The sequence below is a fragment of the Helobdella robusta genome (assembly GCF_000326865.2).
Source record: "Helobdella robusta unplaced genomic scaffold HELROscaffold_16, whole genome shotgun sequence".
Classification (NCBI taxonomy): domain Eukaryota; kingdom Metazoa; phylum Annelida; class Clitellata; order Rhynchobdellida; family Glossiphoniidae; genus Helobdella; species Helobdella robusta.
Genome location: NW_008703893.1, coordinates 2,205,461 through 2,231,404, shown reverse-complemented (window position 1 = coordinate 2,231,404; position 25,944 = coordinate 2,205,461). Strand labels below are relative to the sequence as shown.

Below are 25,944 nucleotides of genomic sequence, written 5' to 3'. Positions count from 1 at the left end.
TTGATAAAAATTGAAGAGTTAAAAAATGTATAGAGATTCTTCTCACATCAACCAACCACAACAACTTCATTGAGAAAAAAAACTCTGGAATAATTGATTACATTCTTTCAATCCTTCTCTCTTTCAATCGCTCATTCATTTATTTTTACATTTATTTATTTTTTTATTGAGGGAGAGAGAGAGAGAAAGCGAGAGAGAAGAAGAGAGAGAGAGAGAGAGAGAGAGAGAGAGAGAGAGAAAGTGAGACAAAGATTTAAATAAACTGACTTTTATGTAAATACAAAAAAGAATATTGACTGAAATGTTTATTTAAACCTAAAAATACCTCTTAAATTCTACCTACATACATACATACATACATACTAGCACACGCATACAAACAAACAAACACACACGTACACTCACATACGCACCCACACACACACACACACACACACACACACACACACACACACACACACACACACACACACACACACGATTTTAATCAGTTAATACAACAACAAAACCTACGTAAACACATTTAATTTGTTTATTTATTTTTTATGTTATGTTATGGTTGGTTAGGTGAGTGTGTTGAGATGATGAACAATGATAAAGTACAAAGATGATGATGACGATAATAATAATAATAATTATTATTATTATTACAATGATGGTGATGAGGATTTTATTTTCCCGTTCTAATTGTTATTTAATCGGAAAAATTTATTTTTTTAAATGGTTCAACAAATCCGCTTAAATATAATAACAACAATAATAATAAATTCTATTGATATTATGTAAATATAATTAGTGTGGCTATTTCTATTATTACTGTTGTTGTTGTTTCTGCTAAATAACATAGTATTTCGCAGATAACATTGACGCAGTGCTAAATACATATCTTACTTAGAATAGAAATAAGCCAGCCTCAATTAAAACTTTCCATCAATAAGTATTATAGTTTCATTTTATTTTTGTTCATTCATTCAATTCTTCGTTCGCTCGTTCGTTCGCTCGTTCGTTCGTTCGTTCTTTAGTTCAGTATGATTTATTTCTTTATTCATTCATGCGTTCATTTATTTATTCGATTGTTAATCCAATCGTTTGCTCGTTAATTCGTCAATTCATCAGTTCATTCCTTCATCCCTTCATTCATTCATTCATTCATTCATTCATTCATTCATTCATTCATTCATTCATTCATTCATTCATTCATTCATTCATTCATTCATTCATTCATTCATTCATTCATTCATTCATTCATTCATTCATTCATTCATTCATTCATTCATTCATTCATTCATTCATTCATTCATTCATTCATCATTCATTCATTCATTCATTCATTCGATCATACTAATATTAATATTTGTTAAACATAGGTGGGACACATCAATGCATTTAACATTTTTGTATTATTAATTATTATTAATAATGAGGAAAGACAAAAGGAAAAAAAGAGTGAGAGAAAGAGGGAGATACAAGGAAAGAAAGAAAGAAAGAGAAGAGAGAGAAAGAGAAAGGGAAAGAAAAAGAGAGCTCAGTATCTGTGTGTATGTGTATGTATGTGTGGGTGTGTAAATAGCATAGCACACCAATTATTTTAAATTGAAGAAGCAGAAACGCGCCAGAAATATTTCTCTCTCATAGTAGTATCTTGATGATATTTCATGATAAATGTATATATATATATACTCTCTCTTTTTCTCTCTCTTTCTCTCTTTCTTTCTCTCTCTCTCTTTCTCTCTCTTTCTTTGTTTATAAATGCTTTTCATGCTTTTGTTGATTCAATAATTGTTTGATTTACTAACTCGTTGCTGTCGTTACTATAGAACTCGTAAACATTTTTATGAGTATTTATTTTATTGTGTGTGTGTGTGTGTACCTCTATCCTGTAGTTTTTAGAATTGTCGCATTACTGACAAGCCTGTCCTATAGTGTGATCAAATAAACCATGCGAATGCAGTGTTGCCAATATAACGATACGATATTTGGGATAGCCAAATATTGTATCGCGAATAATACCTATACCGGCTTTAAGATGTATCGCCGGCAACAAAACAATACCGATACTTTTTTTCAAATTACCCCTCGCACTAATACATACAATTACTTTTGTAATTTTTTTAACTTATCGTAAGTTATGTTTAAATAAAAATTATAAATATAAAAGCAATAAAAATTATATATATACATATATAAACAATATCGAAATATCGAACATATATTTGACATTTGACAATATAAAAGTAATAAAAATTATATATATACATATATAAACAATATCGAAATATCGAACACACACACACACACACACATATATATATACATATATATATATACAAGTATATATATATATACAAATATATTGTGGGAGCTTGTTGAATCATCATACTTTTTACAGCATTTTCAGAATATCTTAGCTATAATTTCTGTAAGGATTCACCGGCTATAAATAGAATTTACGTCATCCCCATAGTTATCATTGTTTTTCATCGAAACTGACTTCGTTCATAGTTGACGTCATCAATCAAGTCAACCAATCCTTGACACATCATCGTCATTCTAAGTATTTTAAAAAATAATTATAATAAATGTATGTGTGTGTTTGTGCGTTCGTGTAGTGTGTGTTTATTGTGTTCACATCTGTATGAGTACTTTTATTTAATACTGTACTCTCGTTGTACTAAGTCCTGGTTCAGTCAGTCAGGCTGGCTGGCTGTTGGGTATTTTAATACCAACATAAGATAATACAAATAAAAACAAAATATCTATACGCTAGACAATAATAATGTTAATTATAATAATAATGTCGTCAACAAAATGGCAACCTGTCTGAAGAAACACACCATTTGCAGCAGAAGTAGTAGTAATGTTTATTTCTACTATCTCAAAATAAATGATTCGAATAGAGTTATAAGATATGATTGAAATCACACATGAATTATGTTATATCCATGTTTATATTTCTATATTTTTGACCAAAATTGCCATATCGCATTCTTTCCAATGTTGGCTGTGGTGGGAAGCGTGACGTCACGCATTAATTAATCTTTTTCAAACGGTTAATTACTAAGGGGCAGATGAATTATGATTGTAGATGTATTAGTGGTTTATGCAATGGCACAAGTATTACCAAGCTCAAATGCTATAGCTCAATATCTCATCTCATGGTTATGGTGTGGTTGTCTTGATTCGGGAGAACTTTGAATACATAAACGTTCGAATACAGGAACGTTGTTTAGGTTAAAAAGTTTGTTTAAAAAAAATTGTAGTTAACTTTTTTATAAATATTATGAACTCATTTAGGAAATAACATGGCAAATTGGTTATATGATTATCATCAAAGACATTTTTCAATAGCTTTCCATATATTTTACTTTTAAAATTCACTTGCTGCAATGCCAAGTTCTGGTGGGTTTGGTTTTTCATTTTTTTAATATAAAAAAATTCGATTTTAACACGTTAAAAATTTAAATCTAACTAAGAAAACAACTTGTTCATGATATACTTGACCTATTTTTATATTTTAAAGGTTTGATCAAATTAAAGTCTGTAATTGTCCCTGCACTGAAAAAACACAGTGCTTCTTTGATATTCCTGCATGGATCTGGAGATTCTGGAAATGGAGTGAAAGAATGGTTGGATTCCTTGCTCAATCGGGAATTCGCATTCCAACACATCAAATTAATCTTTCCAACAGCTCCTGAAAGGTTGTCAGTCGTTTTGAACAGATAAATTTAGTTTTTTTATTCAGTCTTTTTACTTAATAAATGTTAAGTTAATGTTAATCTTAAATAAATTAAAATTTGTTGATTCTAACAACCTAATTATAAATATCTTATTATTATTCTACTATTCTAACTTAGCAACTAAACTAAACTATGTAATGACAAATGAATGATTTCTTACAATGTATTTGAGTTTAGATTTTACACTCCATTTCAAGAAACAATGAGGGTGTGGTTTGATAGGGAAAAGATTTCCCCATTAGGAAAAGAAAATTATGACTTGATAGATTCCATGGCCTGTAACATTAAAGATATCATTCAGGAAGAAATTGACTCAGGAATATCAATCAATAGAATTATAATTGGTGGTTTTAATTTAAATTAATGATTTTTCCATACTTTACTATTTTTATTTATCTGATTATTGATTTGCAACGTAAATTTTACATAAATTGGCATATTTATTTTACAGGTGGTTTTTCTATGGGTGGGGCAATGGCATTTCATGTTGGCTATCGTTTCTGCCAAGATTTAGCTGGGGTCTTTTCAATATCTGCATTTTTAAATGATGATTCTGAAGTTTATAAAGTTGGTTATGTTACATTTTTCATCAGTATTTTTTTACATATTCATAAATTAGTTTGGCATTTGTACTCATAGCAAATATTCTATTTGTTTTAGGCAGTCAAAACTTCAAGTAAAAGGATGCCACCTCTGTATCAAGCACATGGTTCCAAAGATGAATTAGTTTTGCTACTGTGGGGTAAGAACACTAATGCAGAACTTTCGAAGTTGGGTGTGGACACAAAAATGAATGTATACCAAAATCTAGCTCATCAGATGAATAGAAAAGAAATTCAAGACCTTTCAGAATGGATTTATAATGTTATACCCCCTGAATAACACATCTGAGCCAAGAATCACATTTTATATTTATTATTAATGCTAATTGTGTTTATTTGAAGTTGTAATATTTATTTATATATTTACATTTAATCATTTAATTGTAGTTAAACATTTTATCGGTAAATAAACGTGATCAAATTTAGATTTTTCGGAGTTTGAGTTTTTGAGTACTATAGATCAATTCTCGCTAAAATTCTACGACTAGCATCTTGCCATACACACTAACGTTCGTGTTTAACAGCTTTCAACATCTTTCTATTCTTTGATCGCTCTCCGAACACCACTTTTCCGAACTGTTCAGTTATTTTTTCAGAGGTTTTCAACAAATTTTCAGTCAAATCAACCGAGGAAAGTGAGTTTTTTAGTCAGGACGTATTTTATTTTGTGCATTTTAATTGATTTAAAAACTTAAATGTTTCCTATTATTGCCCGTTTCTTGTAAAATGTGGCCTTTATGTTTTAAAATGCGTTTGTGATTATACTGGCTTGATGTGACTCGTGTTTCTTTTATTTTCATTTCAAGTTAAAGCTTCAATAAGCTATCGTGATCTCAAATTTAAATTATTTTTTCAATTATTTTTCTAGTGGAAATGAAATCAGAAACAAAGTTTGTGCCCCAATGGTATGTGATGTGATAGTGAAACCTGTGTTGTGATGTGTTTCGTGTACATGTCAACTGGATGAACATATGTAATGTATAATAAATATACTATATAATTATATACAATTGTCATTTTATTGTTTACTCATTGTTCTTATTTTTTAATTCTACTGAATTAAATGACTATTGTATTACAAATGACACAAAGCAAGCACAACTAAATGTTAAAAATTTTGAATGTCAAAAACATTGATCAACTCAAATTTAAAATTTTAAACCACCAGGTTACAATCAAAATCTCAAAATCCACCTGGGTTGGAGAAAGCTCCACCGTCAAATAGTGAAAACCACTCTTCATTTTTTGGTAGCAATCGGGCTGGCAGTGGGGGTGGTGGTCTCCCGTCATCTCCATTCATGAGGGACAAGGAGATCAGTCTTCGACCTAGAGCAGGCAAGCCATCCGGGTCTACCACTCAGCAGCCACCTTTCCAGCAGCAAATGTTTCCACCTAACCTAGCGAGTACAAATGTGAAGTACAAACTTGCTGATCACAGGTATGGTAGGGAGGAGATGTTGGCTTTGTTCACCCACAGTGATGAGGCACCGGATCAATTGAAGGAACATCCCATTTACTCTGCAGATGCACTGGTTCCACTGGCTCTCCTGCCTCAAACTGAAGAAGAACAAGTAACAAATGAGTTTCTATTTAGTACAAACATTTCTTTTAATAAAGTTACAACAAAAAATATTTGCTGTTTCAGACATAAGGTCATTAGTTGATTATTAACAGACATAAAAGTTAAAAGTTACTTCTGATATTTCACACTAGTCACTGCTGCTGCAAAGTGCGATGGGTGGCAAGCAGTTCACTCGTGGTGAGTACAGTCGGGGTGGGACGGGGTATGCGGGGAGAGGAGTAGCCAGGGGAGAGTATGGTGAAAGAGGAAGAGGAAGAGGTCAGTCGTACTTATTTTACATTTCATTTTATTTTGGTATTATTTTTATATTTCATAATTTGGAAATTGACTTATTTTGTTGTTTGGATTTGAAATATTGTCATAAAGGTTGAAACTTTCTACCATAGATATATTATTACACGATATTTTTTGAACAGGCCGGGGTAGGGATGATGAGGGTCGGATAAGGCCCAGAGAACCCTGGGAAGATAGGTTTGTACCTGATTTCATAGTACTGTGCGTGTGTGTAGTGGGAGATGATTTTTAGTTGAACTTTCTTTCAGATATACAACCACTCTTCAATGTGTAACTGCTTATAGCCTTATTGTACCTGAATAGCACCAATTATTCTTTCATGTAGACCACTAAGAAGCCAAGAGCACCAAGCTTACGATGAAGGCATCCAATCATCTTCCTCCACTTCGTCTTATCCGTACTCCTCATCATCTCATTCACTCTTCAGCCGCCCAAACTCCAACGACAGCTGGAGGCAGAAAAGTAACTATTACCATCACCAGCATCAGCAGCAACATCAAAATCACGGGGATTTTGTAGAGGGTGACGAGTATGGTAGTGTGGGGACGAAAACTGTTTTCAAGGATAGATGGGGTTAGTAAGTTGTTGGTGTTTTTTGAAAAAAAACGATTTACATTTTTTATTATTTTGTTTTGTTGTTGTTTGTTATTATATCAATGTCGTTGTTATTAGTGAAAGACTACAAAAATATGAATTACTTCTGAAAAAATTGTGACCTTAGTTTGTTCACTTGTTGCTCCATCCATCCTAGGTCCGACCAATTGGAGAGAACCTCGAACACTCGACCACAGTAGCAGTAACGTCAACATCCCTAACTCTAGATTAGATGATGCGGCCAGTTACGGCAAGTCATCGAGTCGAGATCGACCGCTGATTGAGTTAAAAAGGTCAAGAAGTCTCTATGAAGATGATCCTCAAAGTGACCCTTTCATTTTTAATTTTTTTCTCTCTGTGTTTCACTCTGTTATATAATGCTTATTTGTTATTGTTTAATAATTATATAGTTCGAAGAAAAATTGTTCTTTTTTTGGTCACTTGCTTTCATGCTTGAGTTTAAAATTGTAAAAAAATTGAATAGTCAATTCTTGAATATTTTGTCTAATGTTGAACTTGTATATATTTCTTCCTTGCTTTCTTATTGGCTGGTAGATATAGCTAATGGAAGTGATATAAAGAGTTAGATTTATGTTGAGTGTTTGTGATTGTTTTTTTAGTGTTTCTCTCTGTATGTTTGGATGCGTGGTGTTTGTGTGTGCGTGCGCGCGCACGAATATATGTGTGTTGTAGCCATTTTTATTCATTTTGATGTTGATAATATAGATACATGGTGCTTTTATGTTGTGTTTTTCAATTTTTTGTTCCATTTTTTACATTTTTGTTTTCATATTCAAGTTATTTTTCCTTATTGTTCTCAGTTTATTGTTATTGATTTGATTGACTGTTTTACATTTATTTTACTTCTTTTATTCATCATCATCACTATCATCATCACCATCATCATCACCTGTCTATGTCTACCATCGCTACCACCATCATCATCATTTTCATAATTTATTCAACATTATTAATTAACCATTCACCTCTATTAACATGATTTGCTCAGCATCATTAACATAATATATTCATCACACTCGTCCACCTTCATTAACATAATTTGTTCAGCATCATTAACATAATTTATTCACCTAACACATGTAACAGAGATCCCAGAGTGGGTAACTCATGACGATCACGTGTCCTTGACCTGCGAGGGAAGTTTCGACAACAGTGGTGCATTTCTTCCTCGCTCGAAGGTTAACCATAACTATAATTTTGTTATTACTTTTGTTTTTATTATTTTTGTTGAATTTATAATTATGGAACTACTGTCTCAAATGTTGTGTTAATATTTCTTGTAAATCTCTTGTAAATATATTTTCCACCTGTTTAGAAAACAACATCTCGAAGGGTTGGCGATAGAAACGTCGATGACAGGGTTCTAGAGAGTTGGGAAGATGATGACGACGTTAATGGCGATTGTCTTTCTCAGGTTAATAACTCAAACATAAGTGTCGCACAGACGACAACATTAACGACTGCAGCAGTTAAAACATCATCAGATAGTGTAGATGGTGTGGCTGCAGCAACAACCACAACGACGACATTAACGGCAACTGCATCAGCGTCAATCTCAACATCTACTGCTGTCACCCAACAACAACAACCGCTGCCAAAGCCACAACAATCTTTAAAACAGCAACAAGATTTTTATGAAACTTTAGAACCGGAAACAACGACGCCAAAACCGCCGACAACAACGTTAACTTTGTCTACATCGGCAGATGTCTCAAAAGAGCGAAACTACAACATCGCTACTACCAATTCTGTCTCAGATGACATCACGCAACGGTTGCAGCAACATCAATCACTGTCATCTTTATCACCGTCGCCGTTACCATCTTCATTCAGACCTCAGCAGCAACAACCGCAGCAGCAGCAATTTAATTTAAACACTGCATATCCTACATTCTCACTGGCAGGTGATAGTGCATTCATTGCAGACATAACAAGCTTACACGTGACTGAAGATTTTGTTATTCCCGAGTTAAACTCCTCACTTAGACAGATCAATTCAAGTTTGTTTTTTTCTCTCTCTCCATAAATAATGTTGTGAAATTTGAATAATTTTTTATAAAAATATTCATTGTTACCAAAATCTAGCTCCTACTCCAAAGCCATTCTCTCCTGCACTTACTAACGTATCATCCATGTTGGCAGCTGATTCGAAGTCCAGTTATACGAGGGACTGCTGGTTCTATCGGGATCCTCAAGATGATATTCAAGGTTGGCTGGTTGGCTGATTGGTTGGTTGGTTGGCTGGTTGGTTGGCTGGTTGGTCAGTTGGTTGGCTGGTTGGTTGGTTGGTTGGTCGGTTGGCTGATTTAACGACTGATTTGATCACTGATATCTGATTTGATTCACTGACTAGCTTGTTTCTTCTTAATTTTTCATCCATTAGTCTGGGAGTGGACCGTTTTTCGGATGTATGATACAAACCTGATTTTATTTTCTCACTTGTTTCGCATTAACAACGACAGGCCCATTCAAGGACATTGAGATGAATGACTGGTTCAATTTGGGCTACTTTGAAATGTCACTCAAAATTAGAGCCGGACATGATGGAGATTTCTTAACATTAGGTCAGTTTGTCTGTCTGTCTGTCGGTCTGTCTGTCTCTTTTCTTGCTTGCTTGTTTGTTTGTTTGTTTATAACTGTGTTTTCGTTTATACACGACTAAAATAATCACATCCACAGTTAATGGCACAGAAATATCAGCTAAAAATAACGTTCAATTTTTAAAAAATTGTGAGAGCTATTAGAAGATTAGTAGAAATGCTAATGAGATGTTATATTTAAGGATTGAAATGTTCTATTTAAAGATTACTACACTCCTTTTACTTACAGCCAGGTTTAAAATTTTGAAAAATTAATAAACAAAATCCTAGCTTGAACTTGACAAGCAGCTCAGCAAAAAATTCAGTATACATCAGTGGCATATTGTGGACCAGAATGTTTGTGGAGTACTTTTTCGTTTTATGTGATGAATTTTGTTTTTTTTTTGCTTGCAGGTGATTTCATTGCTAAAGTTCGTGGTCTTCCATTTACTTCAAACGTGCCTGATCATGCCAGTAACAATCTTCTACCTCCTTCTCAACAACAATTACATCAACCACCACAACAACAATTACAGCAACCACAACAACAACAGTTACATCAACAGCAAACTACATTAGTGCCTCCCGTTCAACCATCTGTTGTTTGTGATGTCAGTTTTGTGTTATTTTTTTTTGTGATATTTGCCTCTATTTTCACCTATTAATTTATAAATGTATTATTTATCTCTATTTATTTGATTAAAGATTAACTTTTATGATGATTTTTGTTGTTTAAATATGAACTTTACACTGTAACATGATAACAATGACATCAACAGCCCTTCATAAATCCGACAATTATGGATAACGCTAGTTCACACCATCATCAACATCAATTACAACAGCAGCAACAACTGCAGCAGCAACAACTACAGCAACAACAACAACTACAACAACAACAACAGCAGTTGATACCATCCAATAGTCTTTACGGCTACCAGGAACTACCACTTATACAGCCTCAACCGCCATTACTGCAGTCTCAACTAATTCTTCAGCAACAACAACAAATGTTGCAACAGCAGCAACAACAAATGTTACAGCAGCAACAACATTCATTATATGGGTGTGCATTCATTTTTATTTGTTAAGTAAGGGACATAATTAGACAGCTATTAAATTTACCTCTATCTATCTATCTGTCTGTCTGTCTGTCTATCTACCAATCTATCTACCAATCTATCTATTTATCTTTGATTCATTTATTATTTAATTTTTAAATGTTGGTAATTAAAATTACTCACTTCAGTTTCTTAACGGATGAGTCGGACCAGGCTCTCTTTGCTGCACCGACAACTCCAGTTAAATTAAGTAAGTTCTTGTGCCGTTACTATTGTTATTCTTGTTATTTTTTGTGTGATGTCTTATGTGTTTGTGTTGTGAACTAATTAATTAATCAAATACTTCAATTTCTTTTAAATGTTGCTAATGTCAATTAAATTCTTTTCTGTTTGGGGCTTAGTGATTGTTAGTTGCAAATGATTTACCATTAACTAATTTTGAACACACACAAACACACACACACACAGGCACCTCGAGTCCTGAAGACGCCTGGCAGGCTGCAGGCACCACGCGTTTATTCAGCGGCAGTAGTGGCGCTACCAACATCCACGATGACGTCATCAACACCGCCACACAACAGCAACAGCAAAGACAACATATAGCATCTGCGTGGAGCAATATCGCGAGGACGCCCTCGATACCGATGCCACAACAGCAGCCGGTCGTTAGTGTGGCCGCTTCGGCCGCTCCTGATTTGATAGCTGACAAGATGAGAGAGATTGCTGAAAATGAAGAAAAGTTGAGGAGGAGAAAAGAGGAAGAGGTAGATGTTTGGCATATTTGTTTTTGTTTTCGTTTTTTTTTGTTCACCGATGTTTCTAACAAATTATTTTATTAGTGTGAAATATTTTTATTCATTCATCTAGTCTTTGTCGTAAATTATAATTTTTTTAAAATAAATTTTAGTGAAGATTTATCTTGTCACCTAACCTAACAGGAGAGGTTGAAAGTTGAGGAGATGTTGCAGCAACAGGCAGAAACGTTGAAGAAACAAGAAGAGATGCTGAGAAGGAGAGAGGAGGAGTTGAGAAAGAAGGAAGAAGAGGCAGAGAGGATGGAGATGGAGAAACAACAACTTCTGCTACGTCAACAACAGTTGCAACAACAACAGCAGCAGCAACTTCTACTGCAGCAACAGCAGCTGGAACAACCGGATCAGAGCAAACCGGACAGTGATAGAGATGTAATGGAAGAAGATTCAAGTAACGATAGATGGGAGAGAAAAGGCGGAGACTCTGAAAAAAAGAAAGAGAGTGATAAAAAGAAACAAAAACAAAAACATCAGCAACAGCAACAACAGAAATCAGCACAGCAGCAACAACAAAAACAACAACAACCATCTAAACAACTTCACCAGCAAGAAGCTGTTGAGAAGTTGTCTCAATTGAAGATAACGGTATGCCTATGTTTTTATCTTGACTGGCTGATTGATTGATTGATTGATTGATTGATTGATTGATTGATTGATTGATTGATTGATTGATTGATTGATTGATTGCTTTGTTAAGTCATTTCTTAGTTTGAGGGAAATTTTTTCAAGAAAATCTTTTTATTAAATATAAATCTTATTTTGTTGTGTGAAACTTGCACTTATACAATAATCCTCTAGAACTTTCTATCACCTCACAGCAGCAGCACGACGTACAACAACAGCAACAAAAACATCAGCAAAAAACCGGCACACCACCAATTGCGTCGGCCACAACTTCAAACGCCTGGGGGCAGTCATCGACATCAGCCTCATCGCCATCATCACTAACGTTCGATAGGTTCAAAATTCCCAACAATTCTCAAGTTGTTGATCAGAAGGAACAACAAAAACAATTTATGGAGCAGGTAAAAAAACAGCAGCAGCTGTATCAGTATCCACAACAGCAGCCGTCCAAATCTGGCTGGAAATATAACCCCAAGTGAATAATTAACTATTCTATATGGCGTTTATTATTTTGGGGCACTTTATTAACACATTATTTAGTGACCACTCTTGCAAATTAGCAAAATTTATTGAATATTTTACAGCACTTATGACATCTTTTTCTGACCAATCACGATTCAGGAATCCTGCCAAATCCTTACTGGACATTCAGGCCGAGGAGCAAGAGAGGCAAATGAGTGAAGAGGCGACTAAAAGCCAGGTTTGTTTTTAGTGTTTTTTCCGGTTTTTCCTATTAAAAGAAACATTTCGTTATCAATCAATAGCATCACAGTAAACCCCATGAAATACAGAACAGACCGTCAGATTCTGGTTCATTTGGATCGCAGTGGACTGGCAATGCGAAGGAAATTATTAGCAAGCTACCTTTGGTACCACCAATCATCAACAATATTGCTGGTTTGTTTGTTTGTATGTTTGTCTGGCTGCCTGTCTGTCTGGCTACATTGTTTGTCCATATTGTTTGACTGCTTGTTTGTGTAGTTTGTCTGCACGCTTGTATAAAGTAAAACACATTTTAAAAGCGCCATCAGTGCCAAATGATGCAAGTTCAGTCTGGGAACCCCTGTCCACGGCTCCTTTCCACCATCATCAAGGAAACAGTAGGAAGCCACAGAAACCCATTGATAAGTTTGTAACTGCCATAACTGCTTTTATAATGGCTATCATTGCTAATGCTTATATACGTATGTATATATGTTTGTCTGTGCTCACACTAGTTCTCAGTTTCCAGCTTTGGCCCCAACCAAGTCTTCAACAAAGCAGCAACAGCAGAGCAAGAAGCCAGCAGCTGATGCTGTCGTCGGTGGCTCCAAAGCAAACACTAAGACTAGCAAAGAAGAGGTTGTATGTTGTTGTTGTTGTTGTTGTTGTTGTTGTTGTTGTCATTGCGTGACTATAGTGTAAAAATAAATAACTAATTATTGACAGGTGGTAGTGCAGAAGCTGTTTGAAATGCCGCAAGTTAGGAAGGATGAGCTGACGGAGTGGTGCCAGCAGTCACTGAAAGGAATGAAAGTTGATGTTGACAGTCAGTGTTCTTCTATAGTTCCACCTAATTATAAAATTTATAGCTTCTTTTAATTAGTAAATTGTTTGCGAGTGTTATTATAGTTGATTAATGTTCTCATTTGTCATTATAAAAATGTTACAATTTGCAGTACCGACGCTGGTTGGCTTGCTGAGAGATATTGAATCAACCGAAGAGGTACGTACGTGTGTTTGTGTTAAAACATTTGCATATCATTTACATATTGGCTGAATATTCAAATGCAGGTGTATGACTATGTGTACAGCTACCTGGGTGAATCGAAACGCATAAAAGAATTTGCACAGCAGTTCATCGAGAAGAGAAAGAAAGGAAATGCAGTGGCTACTGCTGCTGCTGCCGCTGGCGGTGTTGGTGGATGGAGTGCTGACAGCAATCTGGAAAAGAAAAACAAAAAGGTAATACTGTGCGCGTGTATGTGCGAGTGTGCGTGCGTGGGTACGTATGTTTCTACTTGTGTGTTTGAATAGATGATTTTGTCTGCGTGAGAGGGTGTGGCGGTGTGTTGGACGGTAAAACATTTTGATGCATACAATGCGATACAAACTGCAATGAGAACATTAATCGCAATCAACTCTGTCTACATGGTCGTCGACAACAACAACAACAGCAGCAACACTAATAACATTAACACCGTCAACCAACAGCAGGACAACGGTAACAGTAACTGGAACGTGGTAGGATCGAACCAGCAGCAACCGGCGACCAAACAGCCGAAACAACAGCAGAAGTCATCATCATCAGCTAATGCAACATCAGCAGCTGTGTCGTCGTCTACGTCAGCGGCGTCAGCCGCGACTGCAGTAGCGTCATCTAGGAAAGGTAAAAAACAGAAAATGACAAAACTGGACGGCACCATGCTGGGTTTCTCGGTACTGGCAGATCCATCGAGAGTTAACGTCGGAGAAATTGACTCAGTGCCTCTTGTTCATAAAAAATGATTTCATTTATTCGTTCGTTCATTCTTTCATCATCGTCACCTCTATCTGTTTGTTCATTCGTTCGTTCATTCATTCTTCATTCTTCTTTCAATCATTTATTCACTTATTCATTCATTCATTGTTGTATCTATCAGTTCATCCTTCATTATTCTAACAATCTTCAACACTTATCTATTTATCGATCTATTCATTCATTTATCTATTCTTTCATTCTTTCTTTCATTCATCTTTATCTCTCTCTCCACCTATTCACCCAATCAAATAATGTTACGGGCTGGAATTCATTAAATTAAAATGAATGAACGAATGGATAAATGAATAATAATAATAATAATAACCACAACAACAATAATGATAATAATTATGATAATTTTTATAGTATATGATAAGATGATGAGAATGTACGATAATATTTTAGTAAGAAAATATGTTAATACCATTATTATCTGTTATTATGATCATTGATTTGTTTAGTAACGTTTGGAGTATTATTTCTACCCTTATTATTATTATTATTATTATTATTATTATTATTAGCCAATTAATTAATTGTGGCGCCGTTGAATGAAGCGTAGATTTTATGAAACCTTACATACATATTTTACACACACGCACACACACACACACACACATATATATATATATATAAATATATATATATATATACAATACTATGTTATGTTATATACTATATATATAGATGTATACATATATATATATAGACTCTATTATGTTATATATTGTATATATAATACATACTATGTATGTATATATATGCATAATATATTTATACATATTATATATATATAATGTATTTAAATATATATATTTATTTATCCTTTCTTTGTAAATAATTTTTGCTTGTTGAGCAATAAAATGATTTTTCAACTGTTAAACTGTTTGTAGTAAATTTTAAAGTGAGTATGCTTTTGTGTGTGTGTGTGTGTGCGTGCTTGTTTGCGTGTGTGTGTGTGTTTGCTTGTTTGTTTGTGTGTGTGTGTAATAAATTTATTTATTGATTAGCTAAATCAAATAATTAGCGTACAAAAAAAGTCATTTTAAACTACGTAATCCATGTCGTATCTCTCTCTTTCTCTTTCTTTCCTTTTCTCTCTTAAAATTTTCCCTTCTTTCTTTCTAGTTTTCACACTCCCTCCATTTTTTCTGCTCTTGAATATCATAGGGAGAGAGAGGAAGAGAGAGTGAAAGATACATGCTCTCTTTTCAAGGATGTTGTGTTTGTATGTATGTGTATATCTGTGTGTATGTATATATAAATATATACATACATATGTATATGTGTGTATACATATATATATATACACACATATATATCTATATGTGTGTGTGTGTTGTGTGTGTGTGTGTGTGTTTTTATTGTTTGGGGAGTAAGATTTGTCTGTTTATAAATAAATAAATTGCGATGGTGCTATTGGGTGATAATACAAATAATAATATTATTGTTATTATTTTTTTTTTATAAGTAGTATCCGTATTCTGTCGGAGTGCATGTTTTTATGATTTAATTTAATTTAATTAACGCATCGTGTGGTTTAATCTCGTTTGGTCTTCTATTTTAGTTAAAATAATAATGGAGTTATTATTATTGTTTTTGTTGTTATTATTATGAAAATATTATTTAATGATGGTAAATTATTTTAACAATAATTAAAAGGCAAGAAGTTACTCATTGCCATTTCTTCACTCTACTACTACTACTATGTATTTTATCAAAATGATGATGATGATGATGACGACGAGAACGATGACGACGATGATGACACTGCTGTTTTACTGTTATCTTTACTTGAACGTATTTTATGCACTGTTAATGAATTACAATAAATTGATTAATTATTTAATTGGTTGATTAAAATTATAAAGGACGCCGATTGGATTTTAAATTAAAATAGAAATGATCTATTAATTATAACGCGAGTGTGTTTTATATTTAATCAGTTCATCTTTTACCGATTTGAAATAATAATAATTTTTGATAAAAAGCAATCACATAGAATCTTTATACATAGAACAATGTTACAAAACAATACTAGTACAATTTTACAGACAATGAACTTTACGATTATATTTAACTTTACAATCACATAGAAGCTCCACTTAACTTTACAATCACATAGAAGCTCCACTTAACTTTACAATCACATAGAAACTTCACACATAGAATTATGAATTTCCATGATTCAATGAAACTGAGCAATTTTTGAGTTGCTATCTTTATTCAATTGAAACTTTTAAAAGGATTGATATATACACAGGCAGAATAAATTCACTAAAATACATAAAGAAATATATACAGTGCATGAAGATTTCTTCAAAATCTTTCATTAAAATTGGAGATAGTGGTGAGTTTCAACTTCATATACCTCTTCCGTGAAGCATCACGCAAATTTTTACATACCACATCCTTGACGTGGGCGCTGGCAACCTCCTTCCTACAGAAGGGACAGGATGCTTTCTCTTTCAACCAGAGTTTGGAACACTGGAAGTGGAATACGTAGCCACATGATAATTCGTGCAGCATCGTACGTTCTTCAAACTTCACTACATATGACACATGAATATTCCGCTGAAGTACGGAACTTTGAGGCATTGGTCGATCATTGTGGTCATCATTCAACATTGAGATGAGTTTGGCAACTCTTTGGAATTCTTTTTTTTTCAAGTCCATGATTGCTTTGATGATGCTTCAAAAATGCTATAAAAATTTTCATTTGATCCAAATATACGTCATATTTATATTTCTTTAAATACGACTAATCCATTCTTAATGTGTTTCATAATATTAATATTGTATGGTGGTGCGGCAATTTTAAGAGATTAATATATTTCATTTTGCTTTCACTAAATTACATTGAGGATATGCTTCGAACTCGATATTTTTATTCAAATAGCGTATCATTTACTGATTTAAAGGCAAACGATCTTTGTTTATTAAGTTTTTTGTTGAAAATAATATAAAAAAAAATTGAATATTGATGAAATATACAAATAACGTTCAAAAATCAGCATACAATCAATTGAAATCCAACAGACACGCTTTAAAATAGTCATTTTGGAAGAGACATTCACAATTAAATGGCAGTTCCTCTCTCAAGGTTTTGTTTGATCTCTGCAGTGTACTGTCCGTAGAAGCGTTCCAAATTTTTGTTGAACTTCATGTTACGTTCGTTGATGTAGTCGATGTCATCGTCCTCATCGTGTTTGCGTCGTCTGCTGTATTTAGCGCGCTCAACCATCCGACTTATGGCTTCGGGGGTGTCCTTGTGTTCCGTTGTCCCCAAGGTGTTTAGGCCTGCGTAAAAGACCTCCTATCCAAGTTTTTCTTCCTCCTCATTATATTCCTCTGTTTCATCTTCTTCGTCAACCTTTGATACGAAGCCTGCTCAAAATCACCAAATCCTGTATCAGAATTTTTCCTCTTCTTCTTCCTCTCCCATGAGAGCTTGGTTATTCAGCTTTCTAGCTTCATTCATTTTTAGATGTAGATTTCGTAATCTAGAAAGTCTATCGGCTAATATCATTCCCTTTTTCAATGTCTGACATTTTGCTTGAAGATTAAGAACAAAATAATACGAAACAAAATTAATACACGAATTAAGCCAAATAAGAACAAACTTCGTTTCGTACGCGACTGAGACGATTATAAATTTTTGATGACGTCGTAACTCTTATATACCCATTCAACAAGGGTTCGCAAAGTTCATTATTCATCTCTTTTTTATTTCTTTAAAACGCTAAACAAAGATGCAGAATTAATTACAGAGTCTATGCCTAACTAAATTACGACCACGAAACAAAGTTAATAGATTATCACTTTACGATGATTTTATTGTCTTTGTTAATATTGTGTATGTATATTATATGTGCATGTATATGTGTGTGTGTGTGTGTGTGGTGTGTATGTGTTTGCTTTGTATGTGTGATACTGTATTGAACAAAAAATATTTTTTTAATCAAAAAATTAAAATTTAGCGCTAAAGTATTTTATCAAAAAGTGGGGAATTACACAGGTAAAAAATTTAAAAATAGCCGTGTATATCTCTTTGGACAGTTTTTAGATCAAATTTTTACGGCGATTTGTAAATGTTACGAGAAGCAGACGAGAAGGTGATTTTTAATTAATTTTTGTCATTATTTAATTTTTGTAATTTATTTAAAAATTTTCACACTCGTTTTTTACTCTAATAGGTACGTACATGTAGCATGCTTTGATTTAAATTTTAATTTAATTAAAACAATTACTAGAAATCATTACTAATGTATAATAATTACGCAATTATTGTTACCTAATATTTCTACTAATTACTAATTGGTTTCATTAATTAGTTATTTTTAATACTTAAAAACGAGAAAACCATATTTTTATGCTATTTAACTAATACTAATTTAACCACCAAACTTTACTACTACTAGAGTACTAAACTAAGATTAATTAATACTAAGTAACATAATAGTATAAAGTGAGAAAGAGAGAGAGGGAGGGAGAAAGTAAAAGAGAGAGAGAGAGAGATCTAGACTTTCTTTAACACCTGTAAAAGTTAAGACACTATTGTTTAACTGATTACTTTTATATATAAGTCTGTAATATAATATTGCTAAAGTATATTAAAAAAGAGATGCATGCTATTAACTATTAAGTTATGTATGATGAAAAAATACTTGTCCATTCAAATAAAGGTTGAAGATACTGATAAATTAATTTAAGAACACCTAAAAAATAGTTTATGTAAGTCAAGAGAGAGAGAGAGAGAGAGAGAGAGAGAGAGAGAGATGGAGAAAGATAGAGAGAGAAGAGAGATGTGTGTGTCTTGTGAGTTTAATTGATAAACATAGTAAGACATGAACTTTTGATAAACCATTCTTCAAAAATTAATACAAAATTTTACTATAACAACATGATGTGATTTGTGATTCATTATATAGTAACTTGACAAACTATGTCATTATTCATCTCTTTCTTGCCTCTCTCTCTTTCTCTCTCTCTCTCTCTTCATGACTGTGCTTTGGGTATTGTGTTAGATAAACTTAGTAATTCCAAGTTGATTCTTATGAAATTGAATAGATTTGCTGATTGAAGTGTTATAAATTCATATTAACAAATGTTCAACACATACACACACACACATTCGTACGCATACACACACACTCACACATACACATACTTATTTTATATCAATAATATTACAAATATATAGATACTACAGTACATGCAATGAATGGGTTAATATTAATTAGACTTATTCACTTTGTGTATATATATATGTGTGTGTGTGTGCGCGTGCATACATATATGTGTATAAATATATATACATATATGTGATATATATATATATATATATATATATATATATATATGTTGGTAATAGACCATAATTTTTACAATATTCTATAAATTCTACCGAATGTTTGGCATTAATATGTTTGTAGTTCGTTTTTTCGATTTTTCTCACTAAAGTTTTTTGGTGAACGTTTAGTTTATTAAAATTAAAAATAAACTTATTTTTCGAATTCATGCTGCAAATAAGGCCATATTTCGATTCCGAATGAATCATCGTCAGTGCTCCTTGCTGTATATATAGGGAAATATTGACTTTGTCAAGATTAACTTTGACGTTGTAAAAAACTTTGACGTTGTAACAATTCTACAACACTTTGGTGTTGTAAAATTGAAATTGTTATAATGTTTTATTTGTTCTTTTATTTATTTTAATTAATAGTTTGAACTAAGGTATTAAGGGCTTTATGCTTATCTGTGTGTAGTACCAATTTGTATTTGTGTATATGTATGTTATTAAACTTATTTGGCAACAATTTTTTTTAACTGTAATAAATAAATAAAATTATTAATTAAATATATATTTTGATATATTTACTCAAGTTATAAGATATGTTATAAATAAATTAATTAATTAACTAATTAATAGAACTCTAGACTAAATTTGATTGATGGTAGTTGGGATAGAAAATGGCGTCAATAAAGAAACAGCAACAACATCAGCAACTTCAACAACAGCAACAACATCATTTAAGACCATCTTCAATTTTGATATCTGGAGAAAAGAAGCAATTGAATAGAATCTTGGAAGAACAAGAAGCACAGTTAGAAATTAATTGATTGAATGAAGGAATGGATGGATGAATGAATGAATGAATGAACAAACGAACGAATGAATGAAATAAATTAACAGTGAATGTCTTGATGCGCAAATTGATAAATTCTCATTTCTATACAGTTTTATTCATGGTCACTTTTTATAGAAAATATTCTCACTACATTTTATAAATAAATCTCAAATTTAGTTAAATCAAATTAAAATAGAATTAATTGCTAATTAAGAAATAAATTACTTTAATTTTTAATAAAATTTCCAAATTTTTTTTTCTGTAGGAATTTGAAAAGAAGCAGAGACAATATTGCAAGTGTGTTGAGAAAAAATGCGCTACTCTTGAGCAGAAGAACACTGAATAGTAACAACAATAACAACAACAATAACAATAATATTAATAATAATTATAGTACTATTAAAAGGATTATTTCCTTGAAGGATAAGAGAAGTAATTATAGTATTAGTAATAATAATAATAGTTTGAAATCTGCCTGTCCCTATGATTCTGTAAGCAGTTTGACAGTTGGTTATACTGAGTCATTATTATGATACAAAATGATTATTGCTATAGTTATTGTTGTTGTTATTGTTGTTGCTTTTGTTATTATGGTTGTTATGTTGTTAAAACATTTTTTGTGTTTTTTATGTAATGTCGAATTGATTTCTTTTTTTCACGCAACGCCACAAAACTAGCGCTACAGAACGTCGAATTATTTGGCGCCAGCAACAACAACAACTTCAGCCGCAACGACATCAGCCACAGCGACAACGTCATCACTAAGAGCGTCAACAGCGTTAAGAAATCGCAGAATTCCCCTGAGAGCTCACAGCATTCAGAACATCTGTCGAATACCATCAGCCACAAGAATCTCCACGACAAAACCTCCTACAACAACAACAACAACAACAACATCATCATCATCAAGAAACTCCACAACAACAACAACAGCATCATCGATAAACAACAACCACAACAACAGACATAGGCCAAACGATCGCTTGAAAAGGGCATACAGCATCCAGAACATACAATCCAAAGCTACCACACCTGCCACAACGACAACGACGACGACGAAACCTGCTGTGGCATACAACGCAGAACTACTGATAAAATTTGAAAAGGAAAAAAAGCTGCTGGATGCCAAAATTTTAGAACTCACTGACCTTGCAGAGTCAAGGGGAAGAGAGATAGAAAGATTAGAGGGAGTGTTAGTTAACGAGAGAGAGAAAAACAGAGCTGAAGGTATTAGTGTATTTGTATTAATAATGTAATTAGTAATATAATTAGTATTTGCATTAATGATTGAAGTTGTATTTTGGGGATTTCCTTAGTATTCCGTTGAGTAATTTAATTGGTTTGGTATTTGCATGAGCAATTGTCCAGACATTTTTGTATGAAGTATTCGTATTCGTGTTAGGAATTTTCTTAGCGTTAGGATTGTTATTTCCGTTTTTAAAATTTGTTGAGGGTGATGTTTTTGTTTGCTTGTTGGAAGTATTAGTTTGTATTTGTTAGTGTTAGCGTGTGATATCATTTGTATTGCGTTAGTATTTGCTCGTTGCTTAATAATTGATGGAGCTGGCATCAGCTTAAAAATGTTTGTATAAATGTGTTTTAGAAATGTGTATTTTCATCAACATCATTCCAAACGTCTTTATTCGCCATTTGTACATCTCAGAAAAATTGATAATACTGTTAAATTGATATTTTATTATAATAAAGCTATATTATTATAATAAAATACTAGAGATATCGCAGTTGAAATCTGAGAATCTCGCCTTAAAGCAGCAGCTGAGGGAGAACGGCATCTCAATTGAGCACTTCACAGACTCTGAAAAACTTTTCCTACTAGAAAAAATGATGTCCAGAAATGGAGGAAGGGTTCAAAGTGTCAATGAACATTCGACCGTGAACTTGAACCCTGACCCGATTGATCAGGCAGATTTCAGGCTATCGTCTGAGGAATTGAATGATATAGCTCATAGATATCGTACACTATACAGTAATAATGATCACGACAATGATGTCGATGATGACGATAATGAGTTAGTTTGTGTTTTATGTTCTTTGTTGGTTTATGTTCTTTGTTTCTTTGTTGGTTTGTTAGGCTTATTCATCGTCTTTGTTGCATTTTTTCTTCTTTTCATAATTCAACTCTCAGAGCTATAATATTAAAGTTACTAATAATAATTATAACCGTGTTATAATAATTATTGTAATTATAATTAAATGAATGATAATAATTTCTCACAGAGACAATTCGGACCTGATAGCGACGACGAACCTAGACAGACACAACAGCATGAGTGTTGATAGGGGCTTAAATGCCGTCAGTGTGGCTGACCTCCGTGAAAGGTCAGCGTCCTTTGTGCGTCATAATAAATTATGACGATTAATTATAATGATTATAATTATGATATTTATGGTGATAATTGTTTTTATTGTATTTTTGATAGTACTAAAAAAGTTTTTATTAACTAGAATCCACTTAGTATTACCATTTATTTTAATGCTATAGCTCAATTCTAACGCCAAAAATTTCCATTAGATAATGAGGCAAACACTTTCAGAGGAACTTGAAGTTCAGGCGCTATAGTTCAATTCTTATAAGACATTTTACTTTGTAATCTTCTTAAAGGTGATATTTTATTGTTTGGTAGACTAGTGCAGATGCAAGAGTCCCAGCACAGCGTCAACGAAGAACTACAGGCCACCCTGCAAGAGCTGATTGACCTGCAAGAGAACGTCAACCAGCTAAACGAAGTGAACGACAGTCTCAAGATGGATAGGAAGATTTTGCTCGAGTCTCTCTGCTCCACTACTGAAAAGTTGGAGAACTCTAGAAGACAGGTGAATGAATGAATGAAAAAATGAATGAATGAATGAATGAATGAGCTAGTAGATAAATGAAGGAATGAATAAGTGAATGAATTGAAAGTCAGCAGTTTAAATTTTGATTCAAGGTCGACAACCTCAAATCTCTTCTGATTTCTAATCCTCTTTTGATGCACCATAACAACGACAATGGCGACACTAACGACAGCAGCAGCTGCAGTAACAGCAAAGCCGCCAGCCGACAGCAAAGCGTCGACAGAGAATCGCAATTGGTGGCATTGGTCAACTGTGCTGAGCAGGAAAAAGAAGAACTACTTTTGAAACAGGTCAAGTGAATGAACGAATGAATAAATGAATGAATGAATTAACGGAGGAATGAATGTTAATTACTCTCAAAAAAAAAATAAATTGTTAATTAAAAAATAAAAGTTAATTAATCTCACTTTTATTTTCTCTCTCTTTCTCTCTCTTAATACCATACTTTGAAACTGATATAAACGACACTTGACACTTAACAGTGTACGCACATTTTTGTTGAATGCCTCAAATCTCAAATGAATACTAATACTACTACTAATACTTCTACTACTACTACTACTACTACTACTACTACTACTACTACTACTACTAATAATAATAATAATAATAATAATAATAATAATAATAATACTAGAGATAATAGTAATAATAATAATAATAAATATAATAATATACTAATTGACACGAATGCTTAGGCGGAATACGAAAAGATGGTAGGAACAATGGAGGTAGAGAACAGAGAGTTGAGAGATGCTGTCCACAGCCTACGTTGTAACGGCAGCTGCTTGGCTGCTTCCGTTGCTACTGCTGCTGCTGATGATGTCGATGATGATTGCGATGGTGGTAGAGTTAAAATATGCGACAGCTGTCTGAATAATCACAATATCAGTCATCATAACTCCACTGCTTGCTATGACACTCAAGGCGGCGATGTATGTAGTTATGATGACATTTTGAGGAATAAACATCCTCATCATCATCTGATTCAACAACAACACCAACAACATCAACAACAAAAAATTCACCCAAATAATGAAACGCAACAGCAACAGCAGCAGAAACTCCAGCAACAAGTCAACATGTTGACGGAACAGTTGAAAGAGCAGGCAGACACTGTTGAGTTGTTGCAGGGTAACTTGAGTGCGGCTCAGTTGGCGAAAAATTTGCTGAAAAGAGAACTGAACACTTGCAGACTGAATTTTAACGTAGAGAAAGATGAATGGCTGCAATTTCAGGTTGGTTTGGTTAGCGATTTGTCTGTTTGTTTTTGTTTGTCTGTTTGTTTGTTCGTTTGTTCGTAACAAAAAACAACATCACCAAATCAACAACAACAACAACAATGCAAACACGCTGGCAGAGTGACTTACAGATAGCAGTTGTTGTTGCCAACGAGATCAACATCCAGCTGGAGGAGGAGGTTGACAGGTTGAGGAATGAAAAAAAATTACTGCAGCAACAGACGCTAAGTAAACATTCCAACAACACCAACAACAACAATAACATTAACAACATCAACAACAGCAATGACATTAATGCCATCAACAACAAAATCAACGACATTAACTGTGCCAGCAGCTTGAAAACCAACATCAACGGTCACGATCCTAGCACGAAAACCACCACCAACAACAATAACAACAACAACAGCAACAACAACAAAAACATCAGCATTAATAACATTAAGATCATCGATTACAATGACATCAATACGGCAATAAAATACATTGACGACGACGATGATGATGACAATAATATTGATAAGAATAATAATAGTAGCGAAGAAGTGCCTATCTTATCCAACGCTAACAAGTAGTTTATCTTAACGCCGTTTTTCGTAATTTTATTATTACATTTTCATTACTTTATTATTATTATTATTAATATTATTATTATTATTATTATTATTATTACTACTACTACTAGTAGTAGTAGTAGTAGTAGTAGTAGTAGTAGTAGTAGTAGTAGTAGTAGCAGTAACAGTATTGATAGTAGTAGTAGTAGTAGTAGTAGTAGTAGTAGTAGTAGTAGTAGTAGTAGTAGTAGTAGTAGTAGTAGTAGCAGTACTAGTAGCAGCAGCTACAGCAGTAGTGGCAGTAGTAGTAGTAGCAGTACTACTAGTAGTAGCAGTACTAGTAGTAGCAGCAGCAGTAGTAGTAGTAGTTGCAGTTGTATTAGTATTATTAAGTGTCTTTCTGACGAGTTCATTTTTTGAGTTTAGTATCATTCTAGAGTGTGACTGATGTTGATGTTGTCTCGTTTCAACAGGGCATCGAAAACATCACCTCCATCGTCAACAACACCAACAAACTCTTCATCATCATCAGCTGTAGCAGCAAAAACAAAACCATCATTACCATCATCATCATCATCATCAACAACAGCGACATCATTATCAACATCGTGGCTAACGTCCACCCCGAAGCAAACGTCACAAAGATTGACATCTCATGAACCAATCACGTCGTTCCATTCGTCGCCCATCAAAAAACTGACCAATGGCAGTGCTTCTTTCACAATCGATTCCCCTTCTAAAAATACCTCGATAAAT

At 33.4% G+C, this 25,944-nt stretch overlaps 6 protein-coding genes across 6 annotated transcripts; 4 read left to right on the top strand and 2 right to left on the bottom strand.

The window, feature by feature from the left end:
* Positions 1–3,519: 3,519 nt before the first annotated feature.
* On the top strand, positions 3,520–4,619 carry HELRODRAFT_75154 (hypothetical protein; the record flags this gene model as incomplete). Its single annotated transcript, XM_009015586.1, has 4 exons — positions 3,520–3,701; positions 3,915–4,084; positions 4,189–4,304; positions 4,398–4,619. Coding segments are annotated over 4 exons (690 nt in total), but the record flags the coding sequence as incomplete, so codon positions are not given.
* A 1,111-nt stretch (positions 4,620–5,730) lies between these two features.
* Positions 5,731–5,910, top strand: HELRODRAFT_138134 (hypothetical protein; the record flags this gene model as incomplete). Its single annotated transcript, XM_009015585.1, has 1 exon — positions 5,731–5,910. A coding segment is annotated over one exon (180 nt), but the record flags the coding sequence as incomplete, so codon positions are not given.
* Positions 5,911–12,244: 6,334 nt separating this feature from the next.
* HELRODRAFT_110285 (hypothetical protein) lies at positions 12,245–15,289 on the top strand. Its single transcript, XM_009015584.1, has 10 exons — positions 12,245–12,381; positions 12,528–12,606; positions 12,698–12,803; positions 12,929–13,034; positions 13,124–13,247; positions 13,335–13,434; positions 13,565–13,611; positions 13,680–13,802; positions 14,166–14,997; positions 15,034–15,289. Exons 1-9 carry the CDS (start codon positions 12,299–12,301, stop codon positions 14,391–14,393), a joined length of 996 nt encoding a protein of 331 aa, XP_009013832.1. The 5' UTR covers positions 12,245–12,298; the 3' UTR covers positions 14,394–14,997; positions 15,034–15,289.
* A 1,436-nt stretch (positions 15,290–16,725) lies between these two features.
* On the bottom strand, positions 16,726–17,082 carry HELRODRAFT_169765 (hypothetical protein; the record flags this gene model as incomplete). Its single annotated transcript, XM_009015583.1, has 1 exon — positions 16,726–17,082. The coding sequence occupies one exon, from the start codon at positions 17,080–17,082 to the stop codon at positions 16,726–16,728; it is 357 nt and encodes a 118-aa protein (XP_009013831.1).
* Positions 17,083–17,485: 403 nt separating this feature from the next.
* HELRODRAFT_75106 (hypothetical protein) lies at positions 17,486–17,650 on the bottom strand (the record flags this gene model as incomplete). Its single annotated transcript, XM_009015582.1, has 1 exon — positions 17,486–17,650. The coding sequence occupies one exon, from the start codon at positions 17,648–17,650 to the stop codon at positions 17,486–17,488; it is 165 nt and encodes a 54-aa protein (XP_009013830.1).
* Positions 17,651–20,379: 2,729 nt separating this feature from the next.
* On the top strand, positions 20,380–25,847 carry HELRODRAFT_169764 (hypothetical protein; the record flags this gene model as incomplete). The annotated part of the gene is made up of 12 exons (XM_009015581.1): positions 20,380–20,513; positions 20,803–21,043; positions 21,223–21,365; positions 21,502–21,764; positions 22,270–22,567; positions 22,776–22,877; positions 23,183–23,372; positions 23,486–23,683; positions 24,092–24,328; positions 24,443–24,631; positions 24,754–25,205; positions 25,778–25,847. The coding sequence occupies 12 exons, from the start codon at positions 20,380–20,382 to the stop codon at positions 25,845–25,847; spliced, it is 2,517 nt and encodes an 838-aa protein (XP_009013829.1).
* Positions 25,848–25,944: the final 97 nt, after the last annotated feature.

Bases quoted from the DNA above. Each gene is read 5' to 3' on its own strand.
- HELRODRAFT_110285 (XM_009015584.1), top strand. From the start codon at position 12,299: ATGGAGCAGGTAAAAAAACAGCAGCAGCTGTATCAGTATCCACAACAG. The intron at 12,382-12,527 runs GTGAATAATTAA...ATCACGATTCAG, and splicing joins GGCTGGAAATATAACCCCAA to GAATCCTGCCAAATCCTTAC. The intron at 13,435-13,564 runs GTCAGTGTTCTT...TACAATTTGCAG, and splicing joins AATGAAAGTTGATGTTGACA to TACCGACGCTGGTTGGCTTG.